Raw genomic sequence first — 24436 nt, forward strand, 5'->3', positions numbered from 1 at the left:
CAATAGTAATTTCACAGTTAGTGCTATAATGAAAATGCACTACATGTAGGTTTAAAAATGTACATGCGGCACATTTAATGTCCAACAAAAAATATTGACCAAAATGTATCTTATAGTCAGAATTATTGTACTATTCTATCGCAAATGAGGAGACTCGTCCACTCCTGATAGCAAAATTTCAATATTTGCATGACTTTCTAACATTTACAGATGGAGAATATACCTGTAAAATGTAAGTTATGCACTGAGGAAAACACTGCATTAAACAGCGCAAGTATCTGTCTGAGCATCTGACAGGGCAAGCCACGTTAACTATATCTTAACAATTATTTTGAAGTTCTTAATATAAAGCATGGCTCAAGTTTAGGACAAATTGGATTATGCAGCAGTTCCTCTGCTTTTTGCTATTTTTCAGATGCGCTAACTAATGTGGGCTCCGTACGCGTTATTGCCTATTATATTGCCTAAAAATTATCTATATATTGTACAAACTCGATATCCCACCCAGAGCAAATCATCTTAAATGGCCTTACTCTTTGCACCCAGTTATTATAAAAACCTGCCCAACAATTTACCTGGTCATTTCTACTATATTTCTATTTTTCATCCTGTTTGATTAAATTACAGTCCATGTTTACTAGTCAATACTTCACTGAGCAATGACGAGCTTTAGCTCTCATCTTAGCCATGCTGTTAATTTTCTAGTTATTAAAGTGTCTGACCAAAGTATGTTTTATAAACATATCTTCTTAAATTGCAATTGCAACAAGCATATAGATTTGAAAGAAAAGTTAAAAAACTGTACTGCAGAACAGGAATGACCCATTTTGCATGCTACAGTATAGCTGTTATTTCCCAAAACAGAGGAAAATAAAATATTTGCTTATTAAGTTTATACTAATTTAAAGGTGTTTTTTGCTCTTTTTGTATCTTTGAAACATTCTCTGCTGACTGAAAAAGGTGATCTAGGTAAATTAACTCTTTTTATGGCACATTTCTGGCTGGCTTGGTTGATATTTAAACATAAGATATTTATTTATTTAAAGACAACACTCAGCATGTTGTCAAAATGATACCTGACTTTCTTTTCTGCATTTGCAGCCACATCTTGTTTCACAATGCAATAAATATTTTAACGTGATAAATAATTAATTTTTTAAACTTTATACAACTTATTTAAGTGCCATTATAAATACAGGGAAGCATGCCACTCACTTTATTTTCTGATTTTATGCTATTTTCATGTTAGTTGTCCATATTATGTCTGTGTTTTTTTACAGCATTGCTTTGCTATATAATTATTATTTATTTATTTTCTTTTTTAGTTGTTTTAGGCAAGAGGTGAACTTTCATTGGTCAAATGATTTTGAAGCAAAAATGATCATTTTAACTCTGTGCAACGAACATAAAGCCAAAATGAACAGAGAAATTGTCATAGTGTGTTGTTCTGTTATTATTTCTTTGTCTAGAACTCCAAGATGGTAAGTGAATATTTTTCTGAAGAGCTAACGTGGAGACACCTCACTTCAGAAATATAGATAGAGGTCGACTGATATTGTACAACCATATGAACTTAAAGTAAATTATGCTGTGTGATTCTGTGTCTGTATAAAACATAAGTCTGTTTTCTACTATTTCGGATCACTAGTAAAGGTTATTAGAAAAGAATGTCCTTTACTATTGTCAATAAGGTCACAAAGCAGCACTGTATATCGGTTGACCTCTAATATATGAAGTTATTGGGATGTTTTATCCCCAAAATATTGGCATCTGTAAGGGCACTTTGGTTTTAACTTTACTGTATATCCCAATAACATTAACTAGATCTCTCATGCCAGTTGGCTATGCTGCATGGGGAACTTTTTTAAGCTCCAAGCATTTTTAGTTGCTTGTGCTAATATTAATCAGAGCCTTCAGAGAGAAGAAATAAAGAGGTCACGCTTCTTATTTCTATATATTTGGCTCCACTTACAACATGCATCTGCTAAATACGCACACAAAAAACAAACAAACAAACAAACAAACAAACAAACAAACAAACAAAAAAACACTGTATTGATGTCATACTGTGACTGTGGTGGAAAAATTTTAGAGTGTTAGGTGTTTTGTTGTTCACTATTTTTTACACAAATAATAGTGGGACACATTATTATCCAGCAAAATTTACACAGAATTTTAAACATGGTAAGGCCATAGTAGGCCTATATGCGGACTACTTAGTTATTTACTCCTAAAAAGTAAAATATTACAAAATGTCAAAAAATGTGTTAGAAAGTTAAAGTTAAAGTAAAACACATTCGAATACATTTCAAACATTTTTATCTGATTATTTTATTCGTAATGATAATGAGATTTGATGATACATTTTTATATGATGGGAGGATATTTGAGTTGAAATATCATAGCACAGTATCATATCTTTACTGAGACTTTCTGTCCTAAATATTTCTCTTTGCATGGAAACAAACCTTTGACATACCACAGAAAATATGTTGTTTTTGCACATAAATGATTGAATAGAGAGTGAGGGTGTAAGAAACACTGAGAAATCTTTCTCCCAATCTGCCTCTATCATTAATAAAACATGGATTTAATGTTTCAGTTTGTCCTCAAAGTGTCACTGCTTTCTTATGGTTAGTGCCCATTTAAAATGAGGGATCAACCAAGACAGCATTTTCAGCGAAGCATGCCTAGGTTTTAGCTTTCGCCCGTTGCTTGCTGCAATGCCCTTTATTTTACACATGTGTAATGTGAGAGCCATGTTATGATGAGAGTTTTCTTTGAAAATGTGTTTCTTAATCTTCAAAATCATCATATATATCAGCTACAGTGCCTGATACTGCTTCCTGCTGGCTTGTTACAGATAACCAGATAACGATCCGATAGGGTGTCCTTTGACATTGCCCGTTCCTTTGAATTAATACAGCAACCTTTTTTTTTTCTCAATTGTCAGCCACATTTACATTTGCTTGAGGGAGATGGGCAACAATGAGAACATGGATGAATAATTAATTTCCTTGCTCAATTAATAATAATGTCAACATCATGACCATTACTAATTAAATGCTGAGTTTGGTTACATAAATGGTTTGCTTCGCCATGGCAACAAGCATTTCCTTTGATCTTCTGTTTTAATGCTGCTGTCTTTTGATTCACTGTCCATGGAAATAGAAAGAACTTACTGTCCTGTCGCCCGTGGCTTTGGAATAATAATGTGTCTCTGGACACCCTATCGTTCCCTTTCAAGTGCTCAAAAATTATATTTAAAATGTGGTCGGAAAATATGGCTGCACTGTTACAGTGGGGGTTTTTTGTAACAGTGATTTTCATTTCGGTAAAAGTGGAATAATTATTTTGTAGAATTTGCAGGTATTGCTAAATGATTTAGTGTAGTCAATATGAAATCAAAATGGACCCTATTTACTTTCTTAACGCATGTTTCTGGGTTTACTGTGCACGATATTCCAAAGAAAAACTATTTGTCTTCATTGTCTGTATAAAAAGACTTTCCTTTTCAGCTAACATCTCTTAGGCCATGCAGGCTGTTGGACAATGTTAACCAATAGTCAAAAAGGTGTTTAGATATAAGGAAGTAAATTGGGTTGCAAATGTTGTTTTATGTTGACTAAGACGCTCAATTTGTCGCAGTGATGCTCTAATAATTGCTGTTTGGTTTGCTGATTCTCTCAGGTTATGAAAGCCTTGAGGATAACTATGTCCAGGACAGTAAGATGGGGTTCGTCATTAATGCCATCTATGCCATGGCTCACGGCCTTCATGATATGCATGAGTACTTGTGCCCGGGTTACAAGGGACTTTGTGAGGCGATGGACCCCATTGATGGCAGCAAACTGCTAGACTTTCTCCTCAAGACCTCCTTTACTGGTGTGTCTGGAGAAGATGTGTGGTTCGATGAAAACGGGGACTCGCCAGGCAGGTCAGTCTTACTTACTGGCCTACATAAAGCTACATTTTATGCACTAAATGAATAACACAAAAATAGCTATTAATTAATTTTTAAACCACAGTGGAGTTGCATCCAATACGTCCAATGGCCTGGCTTCAGCAAACACTCACTTGCAGGAATTTCTGGAAATAACTTTGTGTCTTTCTTTTTTGAAGGTATGACATTATGAACCTGCAGCATGTAGAGCCTGGAGTCTACGACTATATAAACGTCGGCTCGTGGCATGAAGGCATTCTGAGTATTGATGATTATATGATCCAGATGAACCGCAGTGAGATGGTCCGATCTGTCTGCAGTGAGCCCTGCTCCAAAGGAGAGATCAAGGTAAGTTTGTATATTTATTAGCATTTAGCAAAAACCCTCATGCAGATGCATTTGTATTGTTGCCGTTATTTTAAGTTGCTTCTTCTTAAAGAAACTTTAGTCCACTGGGGAAATGTGTGTAATGTGTCCTCACAGGTGATCAGGAAAGGTGAGGTGAGCTGTTGTTGGATCTGTACAGCCTGCAAGGACAATGAGTATGTCCAGGATGAGTTCACCTGCAAAGCCTGTGAGCTGGGATGGTGGCCAGACGAAGAACTGCACGGTACTTCATTTGCAATAGACATCATTTTATTGCAATAATTATTTTGTTTAATGTGGTCAGATTTCACTCTGTCAGATGTTTCTCCTAAAATTCCTCAGGAGAAGTAAAAATACATACTAATAGTGACTATAGTGGACCAAGTAGAAGTATAAATCTACTGTATAAAATGAATCTGCATAGTATAGCTGAGAAAATTTGATCTTGGAAGAATTTGATGAGAAATGTATGAGGTCGTATTGAAGACTCAAAATTAAAAGCTTAAGTATCTTAGTTTCTTGTTGAAGTCGAGATCTTTTTTCAAGCTGTTGAAGAGACATATGAGATTACTGAGGTCTTTTTCTTAGCAATAAATAAATGCAAATCTGAGAGTCAAGAGACTTCAGCAAAAGTCTCCAAAAGTTCTCTGTTTAGTCTCGTAGTTGTCTTAGAGAAATAATAGAGATAGGGAAATTATGTGACAATCAACCGGTCTTCATTTGAATGTTTTTTGTAAAACTAAATATTCAAACATATAAGCTAGTCTGCATCTTAAAACAATCCATTGTCTGTCAGCATTTATTCTATCAGGCTTGTTGAGGAGAGGTGTAATATTATTTTTCTAAGCAATCAGACTTACTCTGGTGACTTTTGAATGGACAAGCACAGAAAATTTCTTCAGAAAATGTCAAAATCCAGTACTTAAAGATTTACCTATGGTGCTCTTGCCCAGAGTTTTGGTAATTCACTTTAATCAGTTTTGAGTTTTGAAGTCAAAAGAAAATGTCTGAATCAAAGCATCAAACACCCATGCAGAGGATTATTCTCCAAGTCCTGCATTATTACTGATTTGGCTCTTTAAGAGACCTTCACTGTCCTATTTTCAAAAGGTTTCCCATGACTCCTGAAGGCCATTTATCATTTTTACAGATTGCTTGTGCCGTACAACTTATCGCCTGTGACAGCCCTACTTCACTGCCTACTTCTCTGGCCTATTTTCATACACTATGATGGTCAATGTCAATGCAGCAGCTTAGAGTGTCCTAGCAATGTATTTTTCATTAGTTCTCTCTGTAGTTCCATATATGTTTCTGCCGTAATGCACAGATTCACCATAGCTCAAGAAAAACCCATGCGGCAATGTCAGGAATGCTGAAAAATATGAATTTTATTTATCTTTTAGGAAGTTTTTCATATCCTGCTAGATGTAAATGGTTGTGTCCTTGAGTTTTAATCTTTCGTAAAAGGGTCTGGCTTTCATGAATTCTGGTGTTGGTAATGAGGAAGCATTCATTTCCTCTCTCGTGCTGAAGTCTCTCAAGTCTCCTTTGGCTTGGTTCTTTCTTATGGCCGGTCCCTTAGTGGAGGTGCTGTTTATTTTTAGGTGAGCTGAAAACCTACTTTAGCACTTGGTGCATAAGCGAGCTGGCCACACTCAGATGGCCAGTCCTACAAAGACATGCAGCAATGCGAAGTGAACGCTTTTGCCATTTTTATTTCATATTCAACAATGTACGCTTTGATCTCAATCCCCTGTTGGCCTCTTAAAGTGTTTGCATATTGGTGGAGGCATACATTCATAATGCATCACATCTTATGAATAATTTGAGTCCACAGTAAAATGGGGAAAAGCTCTGCAGGTGTGTTGGCCTAATTTTTAAAAGAAAACAGCCCCAATTTTTTTTAGAGATTACCAGGGCATTGCTATGTGGTTAAAATGTGTTCAGAAACATTTAAATGTGTTGTTATGCAGTTGCCGGGGCATTGCTATTGTCATGGTCACCAGCTAGTCACCACCTCCTCACTACATTTCCCATCATCCTCCCTGGCCCTCACCTGCATGCACTTCCCAATCACAGAGATCGCTGTCACCTGTCACCAATCTTCACTGATCATCATCCAGCACTACATAACTCTTCCCACTGCAGTTCACCATAGTCTGGTCTTGTCGTTCCCTCAAAGAACACTTACCTGACTCGATACCTGACTCGATACCTGACTCGATACCTGACTCGATACCTGACTCGAAACCTGACTCGATACCTGACTCGATACCTGACTCGATACCTGACTCGATACCTGACTCGAAACCTGACTCGAAACCTGACTCGATACCTGACTCGATACCTGACTCGATACCTGACTCGAAACCTGACTCGAAACCTGACTCGATACCTGACTCGATACCTGACTCGAAACCTGACTCGAAACCTGACTCGATACCTGACTCGATACCTGACTCGATACCTGACTCGAAACCTGACTCGATACCTGACTCGATACCTGACTCGAAACCTGACTCGAAACCTGACTCGATACCTGACTCGATACCTGACTCGATACCTGACTCGATACCTGACTCGATACCTACCAGAGTGATTTATCTTCAGTCATCCTCTTCCTTCGTCCGTCTTCAGTCATCTGCCTCGATCTCAATTTCTTTCCACCATTTCTCATCCAGATATCCATCCTGAACACTATATTCATCAGTTACTCACCTGCTTCCATCATTGCGATCACATACTTCTCCAAATAAACCTGTTGATTACTTCACCTGTGTGAATCCTTCTGTTTCATGACAGAAGACCAGACTATAAACATAAAATATGGGCATTTCCCGCATCCATCAAAAACCAACCGATCGTCTGATAATTTTTTTCCAGGATGGCTGTCCGATCAAAGTATGTGAAAGATTTCCTAGAAATTTCACACCAGGTCAACTGGACAGCTGATGTCCTAAAGAACGTGTTCGGGCTTGGACTGGACGATCCTCTGCACCAGCCAGCTTCAGCCGCAAAACCAGGGATCATGTGCTGTTGTGGAGCAGTTTAGCCTTCACCGTGGGTGAGGCTGATGATTACATCGCCACTCAACCACCATCACCAGCCATCTTCCTCGCCACACCGCCTGAATGTCTTCACGTCATGCCTGCCGAGCCAGAGACTGTTCACACCATGTCAGCCGTGCCTGAGAATTCGCCGCCGGTTCCTGAGCCCGCTTCAGCCCACAAGCCACCCTTCCAGGGTCTCATCCCGCCGAGGCCACCCTTTCAGGGTCTCGTCCCACCGAGGCCACCCTTCCAGGGACCCGTCCTGCCGAGACCACCCTTCCAGAGTCTCGTCCTGTCCAGACCGCCCTTCCAGACCTTCTTCATGTTGAGACCACCCTTCCAGAGCTTCTTCACGTCAAGCCTGAGCTTCCTCACGTCATGCCTGTCAAGCCTGAGCTTCATGCCACGCCTGAGCCCTCGTCCCAGGCTAAGATGGCCGTCGCCACGTCAGAGGCTATTCCTGTTCCAGACCTGTTCCTGAGTCTGTTCCTGAGCCTGAGTGTAAGCCCATAACTCCACCCAAGAAAATGTTTGGGGGGGCTATAGGTCCCCGGCCATAGTGGCCAAGCCGGGCTGCCATGGAATGGCCACGATGGCCAATCCGCCCTGGCCACCCGAACTGCAGACTTCGCCCTGGCCGCCCGAATGGAAGGCTCCACCCTGGCCACCCGAACTGCAGACTCCGTCCTGGCCGCCTGAACAAAAGGACCCTCCCTCCCTGGGTATACTTCTTGAATTTCTGCCCACTTTCTCCAGTCTTTCACCCACTCCTGTTGCCAGCCTTCCACCTGCTCCTCTTCCTCCTCCTTCATCCGTCTTCATTCATCTGCCTCGATCTCCTTTTCCGAACCTGCAACAGATAAGACCATTACTCATCCAGATATCCATCCTGAACACTATATTCATCAGTTACCTGCTTCCATCGTTGTGATCACATACTTCTGCAAATAAACCCGTTGATTACTTTACCTGTGTGAATCCTTCTGTTTCATGACAGCTATGTGGTTAAAAGGTGTTCTGAAACATTTAAGTGTATTGTTATGCAGTTGCTAGGATGTTCATAATTGTTATTTTTTAGGTTTTGGTGCATTGCTATGCAGTTGCTTACTGGTCTAAATCAACAGAACGCATTCAAAAATTTTGTGGCCATTTGCCAGGATGTTGCTATGTGGTTTTGTTTTTTTGTGCATTACTATGAGGTTGCTAGGGGATTGCTAGGTGGTTACTTAATATCCCATGTCCCCCCCCCCCCCAGACAAGACAAAACACCAGACAAAATGCAAAGTTTGATGCTTAGAAAATTAATTGCACACCGCTAATAGCACAGTATAGTGTTGTAGTCAAGACCACCTAAACCAAGACCAAGACCTGAGTGTGAGACCAAGATCAAGACTTGATGGGTTGAGACCAAGACAAGACCTGACCAGACCAGCACTCTGCAATTTCATCTGACAGATACATGAGAAATGTCTTATATTTAATAAAATTAGAATAGTATAACAATAACAGTTACACTAGAGCATGTAAAATGAATCTGACAATGCACAGGAAATTAAGTGATGTCCCTGCAGTTGTGGTCTTGACTGTTCTTGAAATAAATAGAAAATAGAGTCCTATTGGTCTGAGACCGAGACGAGACCTAGTACAATTACAAATGCGGTTGATACCTAGACAAGACTGAGACCTTCAAAAAGTGGTCTCGAGTACTACAACAGTACAGCAATAATAATAGTGATGCTTGCCCTAACAATTTTAATACTAATTTAATGCATTGTTCATACTCTCACATTGATATAATAATTTTGTCTTGTCTCTTCAGTCTGTGAGCCACTACCCCTGCGCTACCTGGAGTGGAGTCATCCTGAATCCATTGCTGCTGTCGTCTTTTCATGTCTGGGCATCCTAGTGACCAGTTTTGTCACCTTTATCTTCATACTGTACCGAGACACACCAGTCGTCAAGTCCTCCAGCCGTGAACTTTGCTACATCATCCTGGCTGGCATCTTCCTGGGTTACATTTGCCCTTTCACTCTCATCGCCCGTCCCACCCTAGCCTCCTGTTACCTGCAGCGCCTCCTCGTTGGCCTCTCTGCCTCCATGTGCTACTCGGCTCTCGTCACCAAGACCAACCGCATTGCTCGCATTCTGGCCGGCAGCAAAAAGAAGATATGCACGCGTAAACCACGCTTCATGAGTGCCTGGGCGCAAGTGGTGATCGCGTTCATCCTCATCAGCGTGCAACTGACTTTGGAGGTCACGTTGATCATCTTGGAGCCTCCAGAGCCGATTAAGTCCTACCCCAGTATTCGAGAAGTGTTTCTAATATGCAATACCAGTAATGTGGGCATGGTGGCACCACTGGGCTATAATGGCTTGCTCATTCTCAGCTGCACCTATTATGCGTTTAAAACTCGCAATGTCCCTGCCAACTTCAACGAGGCAAAGTACATTGCCTTCACCATGTACACCACCTGCATTATCTGGTTGGCTTTTGTGCCGATTTATTTCGGCTCCAACTACAAGATCATCACCACGTCCTTCTCTGTGAGTCTCAGCGTGACGGTGGCTCTCGGCTGCATGTTCACGCCAAAAATGTACATAATACTCGCTAAACCTGAGAGGAACGTACGCAGCGCGTTCACCACCTCCGATGTGGTGCGTATGCATGTGGGCGATGGAAAAATTGCTTGCAGGAGCAACAGCCTACTAAACATGTTCAAACGTAAGAAGAACGCATCTGGAAATGCCAAGTAAGTAGCTCAGCGGCATTAGCACAGTCTTTCTCCGTCCTGTTGCACTAGAGCCCATGGATCCAGTCCTGTAATTCTCTCCAGACCTCAGGATCATGCCATTTCCAGGAGCTTACTCAATTAACGGCTCTCTCAGACATCTTGTGAATTTCAGGTCAACTACAATTAAAACCTGCACACCCAGGGGCGTCTAAGCAGCAGGGCTGAGAGAGACTGTGTGACTATAGTAGCTTTAGATGTATGTAATGGCAAGTGCAAGAGTTATTATTCTTCTACAACCAATTATTGAGTTGCTGGAGTTTTCATGGTGAATATCAGATAATGGAAGGAATGTGTCAGCCGGAAAAAGATTTTGCTATAATTTTTATTCCACAGTAAATATATTTCTGGTATCTACACATGGTGTATATACCAGAATGTACTGGTATGTACGCAAAAATACAGAGAAGGACTTGTCACATACAAGTCAAGATACAGTATGTATGACCTCTGCACATAGTTGTTTATGGTTGCAACTTGTTGCATTTAATATAGATCATATTATGTATACAGTATATGCTGTTTTGCAACAGCTGTGGTCAGAATTTAGAGTTGCAACTAATTGTTATATAATATTAATTTTACTGTTACTGTTAAAATACTGTTTACAAGTATTTTTTCAATTCAAATGTCCCATAGTGCGAAGCTGTTTGTGCACTGATGCCAGACTAATTAATTTGTTATGAATAATCTGGTGTTTGGTTTGAGTCCATCAAGTTCCAAATAAAATGGGAAAATAATAAAATAAGCTGAAGTTCCTTTTATTTGTAATGTATTTTGTTATATAAAGTGGGGACCAAAAGTCTGAGTGTATTAGTAGAAATGCTGCTATTTGCTATTTTTTATGGCATATTTTATATTTATATACACAGTCACACACACAACAGTTTTTTTCTGGTTCTCGAATATGATTGGCTAAGAGCCTTCTCCATCCATGCGATATTCTACCAGTATCACCAAAGAAGTAGTTTCACCTTTTGTATCACACCGCTTGCAGTATTACTCACACGAGTGTCATGGCGGATGAGCAAACCCACTATAATTTAAAAAAAACTACTGTTGTTCTGTGATGGAATGTAGTTTTTTTTTAGGAGAGAATGTAGTTATTTTGATCTCAAATATGTGACTAACATAGCACCTATTTTACAATTTGTTTAGATGTTTGCGGACATGTGAGCTCAAGGCCATCAGCGGCCGTTCAGCGTGTGAAAGTTAGGCAGCAAAGACTGTCTTTATGAGTGAGTCAGTAGCAAGTTTGTAAGACGTTATTTTCACTTTAAACAACACCTTATAAAAAGCAACCAAAAAATTAATTGACTAGCGCGGTCATGTGAAATCCCCTTAACTGTTAAAAGGACAAAGACAAAAATATTCATTCATATTCATCAGTGGGCATTCACACTGATTTTGTGATTATAATGAATATAAGATTTACCTGAAAAATATCAGCTAGATGCATGTAATTCACTCGCTTAGTCGATCTCTCTCTCTCTCTCTCTCTCTCTCTCTCTCTCTCTCTCTCATAATACTCTACATAAAACAATAAGCTTTAATGAAGCAACTCGGCGTTCCTTCATTGCTAGTTCTAAAGTTACGTTTTAGACTTAGTAACGGAGGCTTGGGCTCAACTGTTAAACTGTCAACTTGAGATTTTAATCTGTGGCTGGAAGGAAGTAGTTCTGTACAAAAGAGGGGTTTTAAAGACACTGTTGTTATTTCTTATTTATTTACACACTGTGCTGTCGAACTGTTCTATAAACGCAATTGCGATATTGCACTGCTACTCATGTGATATTGTTCATACACATATATATACACATATATGCTGTCGGTGGAGTGGACTGCCCCTCCCCCTCCTCCGGTGCCAGGGACAAATAAGTTCACTTAATCAGAGACGAATAAGTTTATGATATTCAAAGGAATTGCAGGTACCCCCACTCTCCCAATGGGTCATTCAAACAGCTCAGCAGGATTTATTCTGATTCAGGATTTATTCGGTGGAGTGGACTACCCCTCCCCCTCCTCCGTGCCGGTTCTCATACAAACAGCTCAGCAGGATTTATAGTGACCAGACCTGCATGGTTAGAGCTTTGAGCTATTTGCTTGAGGGAGCTGAGCAAGGCCATGTCAGGGGGAGGACATGTGATGAGCTTATGGGGGAAGTACGGTCCACGGCCAATTACATACTATGTGCAACGTTGCGCATTAGTGTCTTTGGGTCATGCAATGGCCAGTACAGTGGTACAGTGGATCTGACGCATTTCAGGCGCGGTTTGAGAACTCCAAGAAACAGGCAGAATCTCTGAGGGGTTCACTGCCTAGAAATTCAGCAGACCAGTGCAGTCGTCTGCACAACCGAAGTTTAGGTCGTCTTCCTGACCGCCACCAGCCAAGAGGCCAGCCAGAGTACTTGGGAGGCTGAACGGGCGCATACACAGCCTAAACAGCAGGTGTGGTCAGGGAAGAAGGGTCCGCCCCCGGCGAAAGGGAGATATTTCTCTGCAGAAAAGAAGAGGCAGTCGGATCCCTAGCTCTTAGACAAGGGAAGAACGTCAGTCCAGATGTAGCCGCTTTCTTCTCTATGTGCAAAAAAAGACCCTGCAAGAGACCAGGTTCAGCTTTAAGTTTATTATCAATAAAGAAACTTTGTCTTCAGCATACAATGCCTCGTGTTGGTTTGTCAAAACAATCAAAATGCATTAGAACCACTAACCTCACAATCAGGCTGTGTGCTGACAGTTAAGAAAAAAGCAGTGATATGCAATATCCAGCAATGTTCACAAAAAGATGCGGAGGTTCCCCAGGGGATGCCAGGGATCCTCGCTGTCTGCCTGAGGCGCACTAACACCGTGGGTTCTCCGCACGTATCAGTGGGGCTATCGGCTGCAGTACCTCACGCGCCTCCCCGGTTTCAGCGGAGTAATTAAGACTTCAGTGTAGGGTGAAGGGTTTTAAAGCTGTTACTTCCTATTCAAGTGAAGTCAAGTCACCTTTATTTATATAACACTTTTTACAATACAGATTACATCAAAGCAGCTTCACAGTGATAACATGAAAATAATACAATAAAGTTTGTTTCTAGAAGAAAATTGCGTCATCGTCCACCTTAAGTAAGGCAGATCAATAATATTCTTGAATATTAAATGTCCCCAACTAAGCAAGCCAAAAGCCAAGGCAACAGTGGCAAGGACAGTTGTCCTCTGGGCAACAAACGAACAGTGTATGATAATGATTCAGGCAGCATTACAGGTCAGAAGTCAGATTGGATCAGAACATTCAGAATATTTATCCAGATCCATCTGGTTGGAAGTCGGAGTCATCATGCCGGTATAGAGACGAGTTTGTTGAGGATCAGTGCCGATGGAGTTCACAGGGCTGATGAGGCTGGCACTTCAGGGATGCGTTGTGGATGGGTCCAGGCACAGGTCCACCATCTGATCTAGATCCGGCCCGGATCCGGCTGACTTCAGTAAACCTCGGAATAAACAGAAAGATTACAGTAACATTAGCGTAGAAGCCATTCTTCTTATGATGTAACGAGTACATCCAGTGTTATAGGAAGTGTCCCTAGCAAATCTATATGAATGCCAGGTAAAAGAGATGCATTTTTAGTCTAGATTTAAACTGACAGAGTGTGTCTGCTTCCCGGACAATGTTAGGAAGACTGTTCCAAAGTTTAGGTGCTAAATAGGAGAAGGATCTACTGCCTGCAGTTGATTTTGATATTCTAGGTTTTATCATCTGGCCAGAATTTTGAGATTGCAGTAGACTTGATGGACTATAATGTGTTAAGAGCTCGCTCAAGTACTGGGGAGCAAAACCATTTAGTGCATTGTAAGTAGTCAGCAATATTTTAAAATGTATACGATGTTTAATAGGGAGCCAATGCAGTGTTGACAGAACGGGGCTAATACGGTCATAGTTTCTGGTTCTAGTGAGAACTCTAGCTGCTGCGTTTTGGACCAACTGGACTTTGTTTATTATGCGTGCAGGGCAACCACCCAGTAGAGCATTACAATAATCTAGCCTTGAGGTCATGATCATGGTCATGAACTAACTATTCCGCATTTTTCATTGAAAGCATTTAGTCGTAATTTAGATATATTTTTAAGATGGAAGAATGCGGTTTTACAGATGCTAGAAACGTGGCTTTCAAATGAAAGATTGGTATCAAATCTTTCCATTTGATTTGGAAGCTTAGTCAGTATAGGGTCTAACATACATGTTGTTGATTTAGATGATTTAACGAGTTTAGACAATTCTTCCTCGCCTATAGCAATGAATTAATTAAAATTTTCCTCAGGGAGACTACAATGCACTGTCTGATGTGATACTAAAGTAGATAGTTGTATAGTTATAATTTTCTTTCTACTATTATCAATCTTGTAAGTAAAGAAGTTCATAAAGTCATTACTGCTGTGCTGTTTGGAAACGTCCGGTGTTGGAGCTTTATTTTTCGTTAATTTAGCCACTGTTTCGAATAAATACCCAGGGTTATGTTTGTTTTCTGTTGTGTTGAAAAATAAGCAGATCTAGGAGTTTTTAAGGCCTTTCTGTACGCAATCGTGCTCTCTATCCACTAAATGCAAAAAACTTCTAATTTTGTTCTTCCAGCTACGCTCCATTTTTCTGGCTGCTCTCTTTCGGGCCCGAGTGTGCTCATTGTACCACGGTGTTGGACTATTTATTTTAATCTTCTTCAAGCGCAATGGAGCAACTGTTTCTAAAGTGCTGGAAAAGAGAGAGTCAATCATTTCTGTTGCAACATCGAGTTCTTCTAAGCTATCTGGGATGCTGAGGAGATGAAAGTGATCAGGAAGATTATTCATAAAGCAATCTTTAGTGGCAGAAGTGATAGTTCTACCATATTTATAACACAGAGTCGGCTTTGCAACCTTGGCTAAATTAAGTATACATGAGATTAAATAATGCGGCATCAACATTGATTCCATGTGACAATATTAGATCTAAAGTATGATTACGACTATGAGTAGGTCCTGACACGTGTTGTCTAACTCCAATAGAGTTTATAATGTCTGTAAATGCTAATCCCAATGCGTCTTTTTTACTATCTACATGGATATTAAAATCACCAACAATTAGGACTTTATCTGCAGCCAGTACTAACTCTGATAGAAAATCAGCAAATTCTTTGATAAAATCTGTATGCTGCCCTGGTGGCCTGTATACAGTAGCCAGCACAAATGTCAAACGTGATATATCACTTACGTTGCAGAAAGCACCACCAATTCAAAATAATTATATTTGAAACTAGATTTCTGAGTAATACTGAAGATATTGCTATAAATTACAGCAATACCTCCCCCTTTTCCTTTTAAACGAGCCTCACGTTTATAACAATAATCTTGCAGGGTGGACTCATTTAAAGTAATGTAATAATCTGGTTTTACCCAAGTTTCTTTTAAACACAGCACATCTAGGTTATGGTCTGTAATCATATCATTAACAATAAGTGTTTTTGAAGAAAGGGATCGAATATTCAGCAACCCGAGCTTTATCATTTGCTCATCTGCATTATATTTGTTTTTATTTGTTGAACATCAATCACAAATTTTTACCCTTAAATGAGTTTGGGAGTTTTTTGTATTTCCTAGTTTGGGGAACAGACAGTCTCTATGTGATGATATCTAGGTGAAAGTGTTTCTATGTGATGGGATTTATCTGACCTCAGTGACATGAGACAGCTAGTAGATGGTTGGTTTAGTCAGTCTGTCTGCATCCTGACCTGAGCCCCAGATTGCCATGTTTGATCTCTAAGACCATGTGCCATATTACTAGAGAGAAGAGCTGCACCATCCCAAGGGGGATGAATACCATCTCTTTTCAACAGGTCAGGTCTGCCCCAAAAACGTTTCCAATTGTCCATGAACCCTATATTATTTTGCGGACACCACTTAGACAGCCAGCCATTGAGTGAGGACAGTCTACTAAGTATCTCATCACTCCTTCGAACAGGAAGGGGGCCAGAGCAAATTACAGTGCCTGACATCGTACTTGCAAGTGCACACACCTCTTTAATGTTAATTTTAGTGATCTCCGACTGGCGAAGTCAAACATCATTAGTGCCAACGTGAATAATAATCGTAGAGAATTTATGATTAACATTAGCCAGCACTTTTAAATTTGCTTTGATGTCAGGCGCTCTTCCTCCTGGCAAACATGTGACTATAGTGGCTGGTGTCTCTATTTTCACGTTCCGTGTAATAGAATCGCCAATAACTAGGGCACTTTCAACAGGATTCTCAGTGGGTGCTTCATTGAGTGGAGAGAACCTGTTTAATGTTGTTATCGGAACACAAGAGCAGTGTTTTGTCCCGCGACTACAGCGTCTGAACAATGTACAGAGTTCACTAAGCAAGTCGCATCCAAAGCAGTATCTAAAGCCCTTGCATTCTTACTATCCTCGATTAAAGTTTGGATGTCACTGAAATCTTCTCTGTCAGCCTGACTATCTCCCTGCATTTATCACAAATAAAACCCTCGCGCTGACAGAGAAAGCTATACTATAAATGTGACATGAAGTGCAAGTGACAATAATAGGAGAAGACATGACTCACCATGTTTGTTGACTGATCCTACTCACCACAGTTGTTTGATGGACTCGAAAAGGCGCGAGCAAAAAAAGACGGCAAACATGGATGGCAGATTAACAGGCTAGCGGAAGGCTAGCGCGTTTTGCGAATGATAGTGATTTAGATTAAAGCTAGCGAAGTCAGATCTTCCCAAAGAAAAGTGAGGGCTTGCGCCCTATCCTAGATTTACAGCAGTTGAACAAGCATCTCAGATGTTACAAGTTCAAAATGCTTACAGTACGTCACCTGCTATGCTCTCTGTGTCCTCGGGAATGGTATACATTGGTGGATTTGACCAATGCATATTTTCATATCACAATCCGCCAAGGGCACAAAAAAAATCCTGAGGTCCTCCTTCAAGGGGACTGCATACGGATTACAGGTCCTGCTATTCGAGCTGTCCCTAGCACCCTGCATATTTACGAAATGTGCAGAAGCGACATTGGCTCTGCTGCGTCATCAGGGCATGAGAGTGTTCGCGTATTAAGATGAGCTGCTCCTGGCTACAGACAGCAGGGAACAAGCAGTGTTGCAAGCGCAAGCACTTGTCTCCCATTTATGAGCCCTGGGATTCTTAATAAATCTCAAAAAGAGCTCCCTGGGTCTAAATCAGCAGATTTCGTATCTGGGTTTAGGAATAGATTCAGGACAGAACACAGCTATGCTGTCAGTATGTAAAGTGTTGAGACTGCTGGGGCTCATGGCCTCAATGATAGCGGTCATTCGGCTGGGTCTCCTCTTTATGCCTGCATTCCTGAGCACTGGGCTGAATGCCACGCGACATTTAAACGGACAAGTCACGATAACGCTATCGTGCGTTTGAGCTCCGATCCCCTGGGAACCCAGGATCTGTTGAGAGAGGGAATTTCCCTGGGTAGGGTTACGTCACATATAGTGGTGACGACAGATGTGTAACTACATGGATGGAGAGCTCTATAAATGGGGAGTGGTCAGCGACAGTGCTGAAACAGCCCATGCTAGACAAAGTGCGTCAGCAGGTTCTGTCATGTTCTGATTTTAGTGGCCCCTTGCTGGCCAGCAAAGACATGGTGCGCGAGTATCGTAATGTTGCTGTCAGGGACACCATGGTGTCTTCCCTGCTGTCTCAGACAGGGGGGGGCAGATTCTACACCCTCAGCCAGAACTGTGGTCTCAATGAGCCTACACGCTGAGAAGGAGAATCTGAAGGCAGGGGGGCTTCCAATCAATGTCGTGGTCACAATACAGAGCACAAGGCCGCTGTCGACAAGGGGGCTTTATGTGCATATTTGAAGAGTGGTGCGGGGAAGATCTTTATTGCCTTATTAATGCCTAATTGCGGGAATATTGAGAATTATTGGAGGAAGGTCGCTCCCATTCCACGCTGAAAATTTACTTGGCGGCCATTTCGGTCTGTCATGAGGGCATTAATGTTGCTGCGGCCACCTGCTTGCCATTCAGTTTCTTATGTGTGGTGTCTATGGCCTGTTACAAAATCAATGCTGCCATCATGGGACCTGATTGTAGTTCTGGAGGCTATTTGTGAACCACCATTTGAGCCATTAGAATCCTTGAATCTAAGGATGATGTCTTATGAAACAGCTGCTGGCACTGGCATCAGCGAAGCATGTTGGTGATCTCCATGCACTGTAAGATGGGTCAAGAATGGTATTGTGTCCGAACGCGGCGTATACAACTAAAGTCATGTCAGGGGTGTATAGTGTGCTCTCGTTCAAGCTGCCCACCCTGTCAAACCTCTCTATTGACTCAGAGGAAGGAAGGAGACTCCATGCCTTGTGTCCTGTGTGAATTTTATGCAGGTACATCAAGCAGACGCAGGCTGTGCTTTCTTCTGGACAACTTTTTTTATATTTTGCCAACCCGGTTTGTGGGAAACCACTATCTAAACAGCGCCTTTAAAGATGAACTGAACTGAAAATTTGAGTAAAGGTGATATAACAGATGTATTTTATTTATTCTCATTGGTACAATTATTAAAATGGCAGAATTTGTTAAAAGGGATAAAATGGTACATTGAAAATGTTGTTGTTGTTACACGGGCGCCGCCATGTTGGATTTAAGCATTCCGCTACGTCACTGGCATGGTAAGCTACTCTGTTGCTAACCAACACAAGCAGAGCAGCCATAGCATGTACATAGTCTGAGGCTGGAACGCTCACGTCAGGCAGAGGACAGAGAAGTATGTTAACTGTTATCATGCTAGCAAGTATACTAAGCAAAGGGCTGTAGGCTATGTAACGTTGTCACATACACAAAACATGTACATATTCACTTACACGCACATATAACGTGTAACGTTAGGCTTTATAGCGTTCAATAAAAGTGAGACTGACACACTCTGCATTCATTGAAATTGAGTAACAAAACCAAGCTACACTGTAGATACCAAACGATCCAACCTAGGTAGAGCTAGCAGCTAAACACGTTGGAAGCACTTTTGTCAAACTCCACAAGCCACCACTCCGACCATGTAAACTGTATAAATAAATCATGAATCATGACTCCGACGATATCACAGGTCGATAATAATGCGTTTACTAGCAGCTAACTAAACCCAGCAGGTCTGTAAACAGAATCCAATGTCCCTCTCCTCACCCTGAAGCTAGCTGATGTTCATCGTGTCTGGAAACGTTGTTGATGCAGGGAGTTCAACTCGCAGAACTATGTTAGCTGTTAGGTCCATAGGAAGAGGTATCTGTGCAGTAACTGGCCGTGCAGTATTTTGATTTTAACATTTTCATGTAATTTACAACGTAACGGCGTTGCATGCTCGTAGTTTATTTTGCACTTGATCAGTGAGGCGATACAGCGCGCGCCGCTGCATTTGCGCGTGCATTTGAAGAATGTGCGCTACGAGTACAGTATAACGGCTGACAGGACAAGAAAGTCAGTTTTTCTGAGGTGAAAGACTTTATTTCAGCGTACACTTATGTCACTGCCTGGTAGTTTCTATTGTGCTGGGTTTTCTGAAGTAGTCGTGATTCGCCTCTCATAACATAACATGCTCTAAACACGCACGCAGAGTGGAAAAGGAGGAGCGGGGGCACGGGGGAGCAAGGATCACAAATTTGAACTATATCGATATATGCGATATGGTCTAATACCATATCGCATTTCAAAAATAAATGTTCCAGGTTGACCTCTCTGCAACAGATCGATTCAGGTGCAGTGTCCATGCTCCGGCAGCGCCCGCGTTTACAGGTTTATATACTGTCTATGGGCAGCGCCCGCACCCACACCAGTCACTTCCCCCCAAATGATCCTGTACTGTAGGTGGAGCCTGAAACTGATCGTCCTCCTTGTAGTGGTAGTCAGGTACTACTGGCCTGTCCCTCACAGGCTCAAACGCATAACCAAAATGACTCATTTTCGTGTGTATAGGACCTGCAGCTGCCTATATACCTTCGCAGGTCCTACCATTCCAGTGACGTCATCAGAATGGCCAGCGTTCTTATACTAACAAACGCAATTTTTGTGTTGCTTTAAAAAAAAGCTATATTGATATTTTTAATAATTTTTTTGTGTGTAATTTACTTTTAATTGTCATAAACAACACGTTATCAATGTTGATTATTTCAGTTCAGTTCATCTTTAACATTGGATCGTGGAGGCGATTTCTATTGCATACAAGAGTTAAGTGTTGGCTCTGCCGGCAAGAGGCATGATGACATCATGGGCGCTATTTAGAGGGGTGTCTGTAGAGGACATTTGTGTGATGGCCAGTTGGGCATTGCTGCACACGTTTGTTCAGTTTTACTGACCATATGTCACTGCGGTGACGATGGCTCAGTCCGTGCTTACCGCAGGAGCTTTAAGCCAGGGGCTATCGTTCCCTTGAAAACATGGAGATAATATGTCGCGGTGCTGGTCCCTTTATGTTTAGTTCAGCGGACTAGTAGTTATATGCATAACTCAACGTTTTGAGCGAATCAACCGGGTGAGCCAATGATTTATAAAGAGCCATTTACTTTATTCCTGAATGAATCAGCCATTTAAACGAATGACTCAATGACTTACTCATTTAGACATTTACTGCCACCAACCAGCAGTTTTAGTTTCTCTTTTATAGTTTCATTTCATTAAAAAAAAATGATTTCAAATATTGGGGATAGTTTGCCCAAAAAGGAAAATTGTTTGTTTAGCCTACATTTAGGCTACTCACCCTCATGTTGTTTCAAATCTGCATGACTTTCTTTCTTTTGTGCAACATAAAAGAAGATATTTTGAAGAATGCTGGTAACCAAACTGTTTTGGTCCTCAAAGATATCTCAATACCAATTCAGATGCAGCTCCTGAAAGAAATCATGGCTGTTGTAGCCTAAAAATGTATGTGTAATAAATTATATGTTAAATCAAATAAAATATGTCTTTCTAAAGCTAATTTTTGTAATGTCTATTTGTTGCTTTTCTCATTTAACACAATTAATAATTACTTATTTCTCAGCCAAATTTTATGTGCGATGAATTTGCGATTAATTAGCGTAATCTTTGAGTGAAAAGTTTAATTGAATTTTCCACAAATTTCTGAATCTTTTAGTGTTTACTTTTACTTTTACTTTAAAGGGATCATTCACCCAAAAAGGAAAACCATTATTTACTCACCCTCAAGTTATATTAAAAAATATCCTTGCTCTTCCAAGCTTTATAATGGAAGTGACCTGATTTTGAAGTCCAAAAAAGTGCATCCATCCATCATTAAAAATATCCACACAGCTCCAGGGGGTTAATAAAGTCCTTCTGAAGTGAAGCGATGCGTTTTTGTAAGAAAAATATCCATATTTAAATCTTTAGAAACTATAATAACTAGCTGCCAGCAAATCGACTTAGGCCTAAAGAGTATCCTCTGACATGACGCACTGACAAACGCGGATGTACAAAGGATAGTCTATAACAAGAATTTTTAAAAAGAAATATTGGAAGTAGAGCTGCACGATATGAGTAAAATCTGCGATGTGCGATAACATTGTTTAATATTGCGATGACGATATGACTTGCGATAAATATTCAAATGTGAATGTTAGCTATACTGTTCCCATGTCTGCTTTAATAGGTTCTTTGCGTGTTAGGTCAAACGTTTATTACCAGCCTGGTTCAGAATCAGATTACACGATTTTAGCGTGGTTTTGGCACGATCCGTTTGACGTAGGGTGTCGTGGGGATTCGTAAACGACAACGGGCGTCGGGACGCAAGATTCGATCGTTTCATCTCGTATGTGGGCGACAACCTACGCTTCACCACATCACGACAGAAAGACTAGCCTGTTTATTTTTTTAACGGTCCTCCACGACGGGTTGAGTCCAGCGAGGGACAGTGAGTGTGTGCGCACGCGAATGAGCGAGTGTGTGTGTGCGTGCGTGCGAGTGAATGTTTGCGAGTGAATGTGTGCGTGTGAAGGCACGCGATGACTGGTCGGAAAGCAACGTGTTGTCTGACATGTTTCTTGTCCACGACACAACAAGATTTTAGGAGTCAAAATCGTGTAATCTGACACCAAGACTATCGTAACAACAGACACAAAAATCTTGTAATCTGAACCAGGCATTATTCATCGTGTCAGGCTGTCTGTTGCGATGTGTTCATCGCGCGAGTTCATATCGCGATGACGATGAAAATTCGATGTATCGTTCAGCCCTAATTGGAAGATTTCGATATAAGAAAATAGGAGCTTGAGTTTGTTGCCCAGCCCTGTTTGTTTGAACTGTGCGAGGCGTCTAAGCTTACGCTACATCCTACGTCATACATTGCGTAAGAAGTTACTCTTTTGGCGCAAGTCGACTCGTGTAGGCCATCTGCCGGAAGCTAGACATTATAAAGTTTTAAATATGGATATTTTTCTATTGTGAAAATATACAATTATATTTTACAAAAACCCATCGCTTCGCTTCAGAAGGCCTTTATTAACCCCCTGGAGTAGTATGGATTACTTTTAATAATGGATGGATGCACTTTTTTGGACTTCCAAATCAGGAATAATTTTCATCTTTGGGTGAACTATCCCTTTAATGACATCGGGACTGGAGCTGATTTGAACAAAACCTGATGATCATATTCTCCATGTTCCAATGTGCATTTAATAGAAAAACGTCTGACTGTCTGTACAAAGAGTCACATGATCCAGGTTTATGTGGAAAAATACCACATTTAAACTAGTTTTAGACTTTTGGTCCCCACTGTAAATCATTATGTAATATAAAATTGCTCATTCTGTGATTTAGGATTTTGGTCACATAAGATTTCCATCCACCTGTAAACATGAATATTGTAAGGATACTCTAGATGTCTGAATAATAATAATAATATTCAGCATCATTTTTGCTTGTTCAAACTTTTTTTTACACGAACGAGAAATGTTGTTCTTGTGTTCACCTTTCTCGGTTCCTGTGAAATAACAGTCGTCTTTATTTTGTTCATAGTTCTAATGGAAAGTCTGTGTCATGGTCTGAACCAGGTTCAAGACATCCTCCGAAAGGGGAACACATGTGGCACAGACTGTCTGTACATGTGAAGAGGCAGGAAGCCGGATCCAATCAGACGGCTGTCATCAAACCCCTAACTAATACCTACAATAACCCAGGCATGGAGTTTTCCGATTTAAGCACCAAGACTCTATACAATGTAGCCGAGGAGGACGAGGGCGACCCGATAAGATACAATCCCTCGGGCAGCCCTCCTCTGACGGCTCTCAGGCTGTCGCCTGTTAGCAAGCCTATGAAGGAGGTGGGCCCCCATCTGACTTTTTACACTTCTGAGCAACACGTGCCACAAAAAAACAGTGTTTTCCCCCAACATGTTATTGCAGACCACTTTCAGCAAGAGATGGTCAAGTTCATACCCGATCTGGATGAGATCATAAGCCTGCCTGAGCCAGGCAACAGGGTGATGCTGCCGCTTCAACCCCAAACAATGCATCCGCATCCGATTTTGCCCATGCAACTGGGTGCTTACCCAGACGAGCCTGTCTCCCCTTTGGAGGAGGATGAAAATGAGCAGTTTGGACTTCTTCATGGCTACATGTATGACAATGCACAGATACACGATGAGGAGGAGTTGGTACAGATCAAAATGTCAATGGAGGACTCTCTGGATCTGATGCCACCTTCTCCATTTCGTGATTCTCTCGGCTCGGGCAGCCCCGTTCCCAACTCCCCGGTGTCTGAGTCCATCTTATGCATGCCGCCGAGTGTGACGTACGCGTCCGTCATTCTCAGAGACTTTAAGCAAAGCTCCTCGACCCTTTGAAACATTGAAACACATTTATTTTAAGAGATCATGTCAGCTATTGTGAAATAATAGCTACTAGTTTGTACAATGGTGTGACTTAAGTCGCTTGCACTGGAGAGCTTTAATATTATATTTGTTTGATAGCAGAGCATTTAAAGAAACTGTATGGAAGTGGATGTATGTTGACCAGGGTCCAAAATTAACAAGTGCCAAATGCAAGTCAAATTTTGCCAGTACATCTTTTAAAGTTTCATATACTGCAGACATGGAGAAGCTTGTATTTATTTTCAATGAGCCAGTGTTTGCTATTTTAGTATCATTACTATTATAGTTTGTATTATTATTTTGAACTAGTTTTTATTTTCGGTTTTAATTTTAGATAAAGTTTTAGTAATTTTGTTATGTTTTTTTATGTCTATTTAGTTTGTATTGCTTTTCATTTCAGTTTTAGTTACTTTAGTACTTCAGGTTGA

General features: G+C 41.0%; 1 protein-coding gene across 1 annotated transcript in view; it reads left to right on the forward strand.

The window, feature by feature from the left end:
* grm1b (glutamate receptor, metabotropic 1b) overlaps window positions 1-23981 on the forward strand; it is a gene marked incomplete at both ends in the record, with an annotated part of 41127 nt that extends 17146 nt beyond the window's left edge. Inside the window, 5 exons of the mRNA XM_081394098.1 lie at window positions 3691-3937; window positions 4123-4291; window positions 4427-4553; window positions 9179-10109; window positions 23156-23981. Coding sequence (XP_081250224.1) covers window positions 3691-3937; window positions 4123-4291; window positions 4427-4553; window positions 9179-10109; window positions 23156-23981 — 2300 coding nt within the window. The remainder of the gene's footprint in view (window positions 1-3690; window positions 3938-4122; window positions 4292-4426; window positions 4554-9178; window positions 10110-23155) is intronic.
* Between the last annotated feature and the right edge of the window lie 455 nt (window positions 23982-24436).

The sequence above is a fragment of the Scardinius erythrophthalmus genome (genome assembly GCF_964197995.2).
Source record: "Scardinius erythrophthalmus genome assembly, chromosome: 19".
Taxonomy (NCBI): domain Eukaryota; kingdom Metazoa; phylum Chordata; class Actinopteri; order Cypriniformes; family Leuciscidae; genus Scardinius; species Scardinius erythrophthalmus.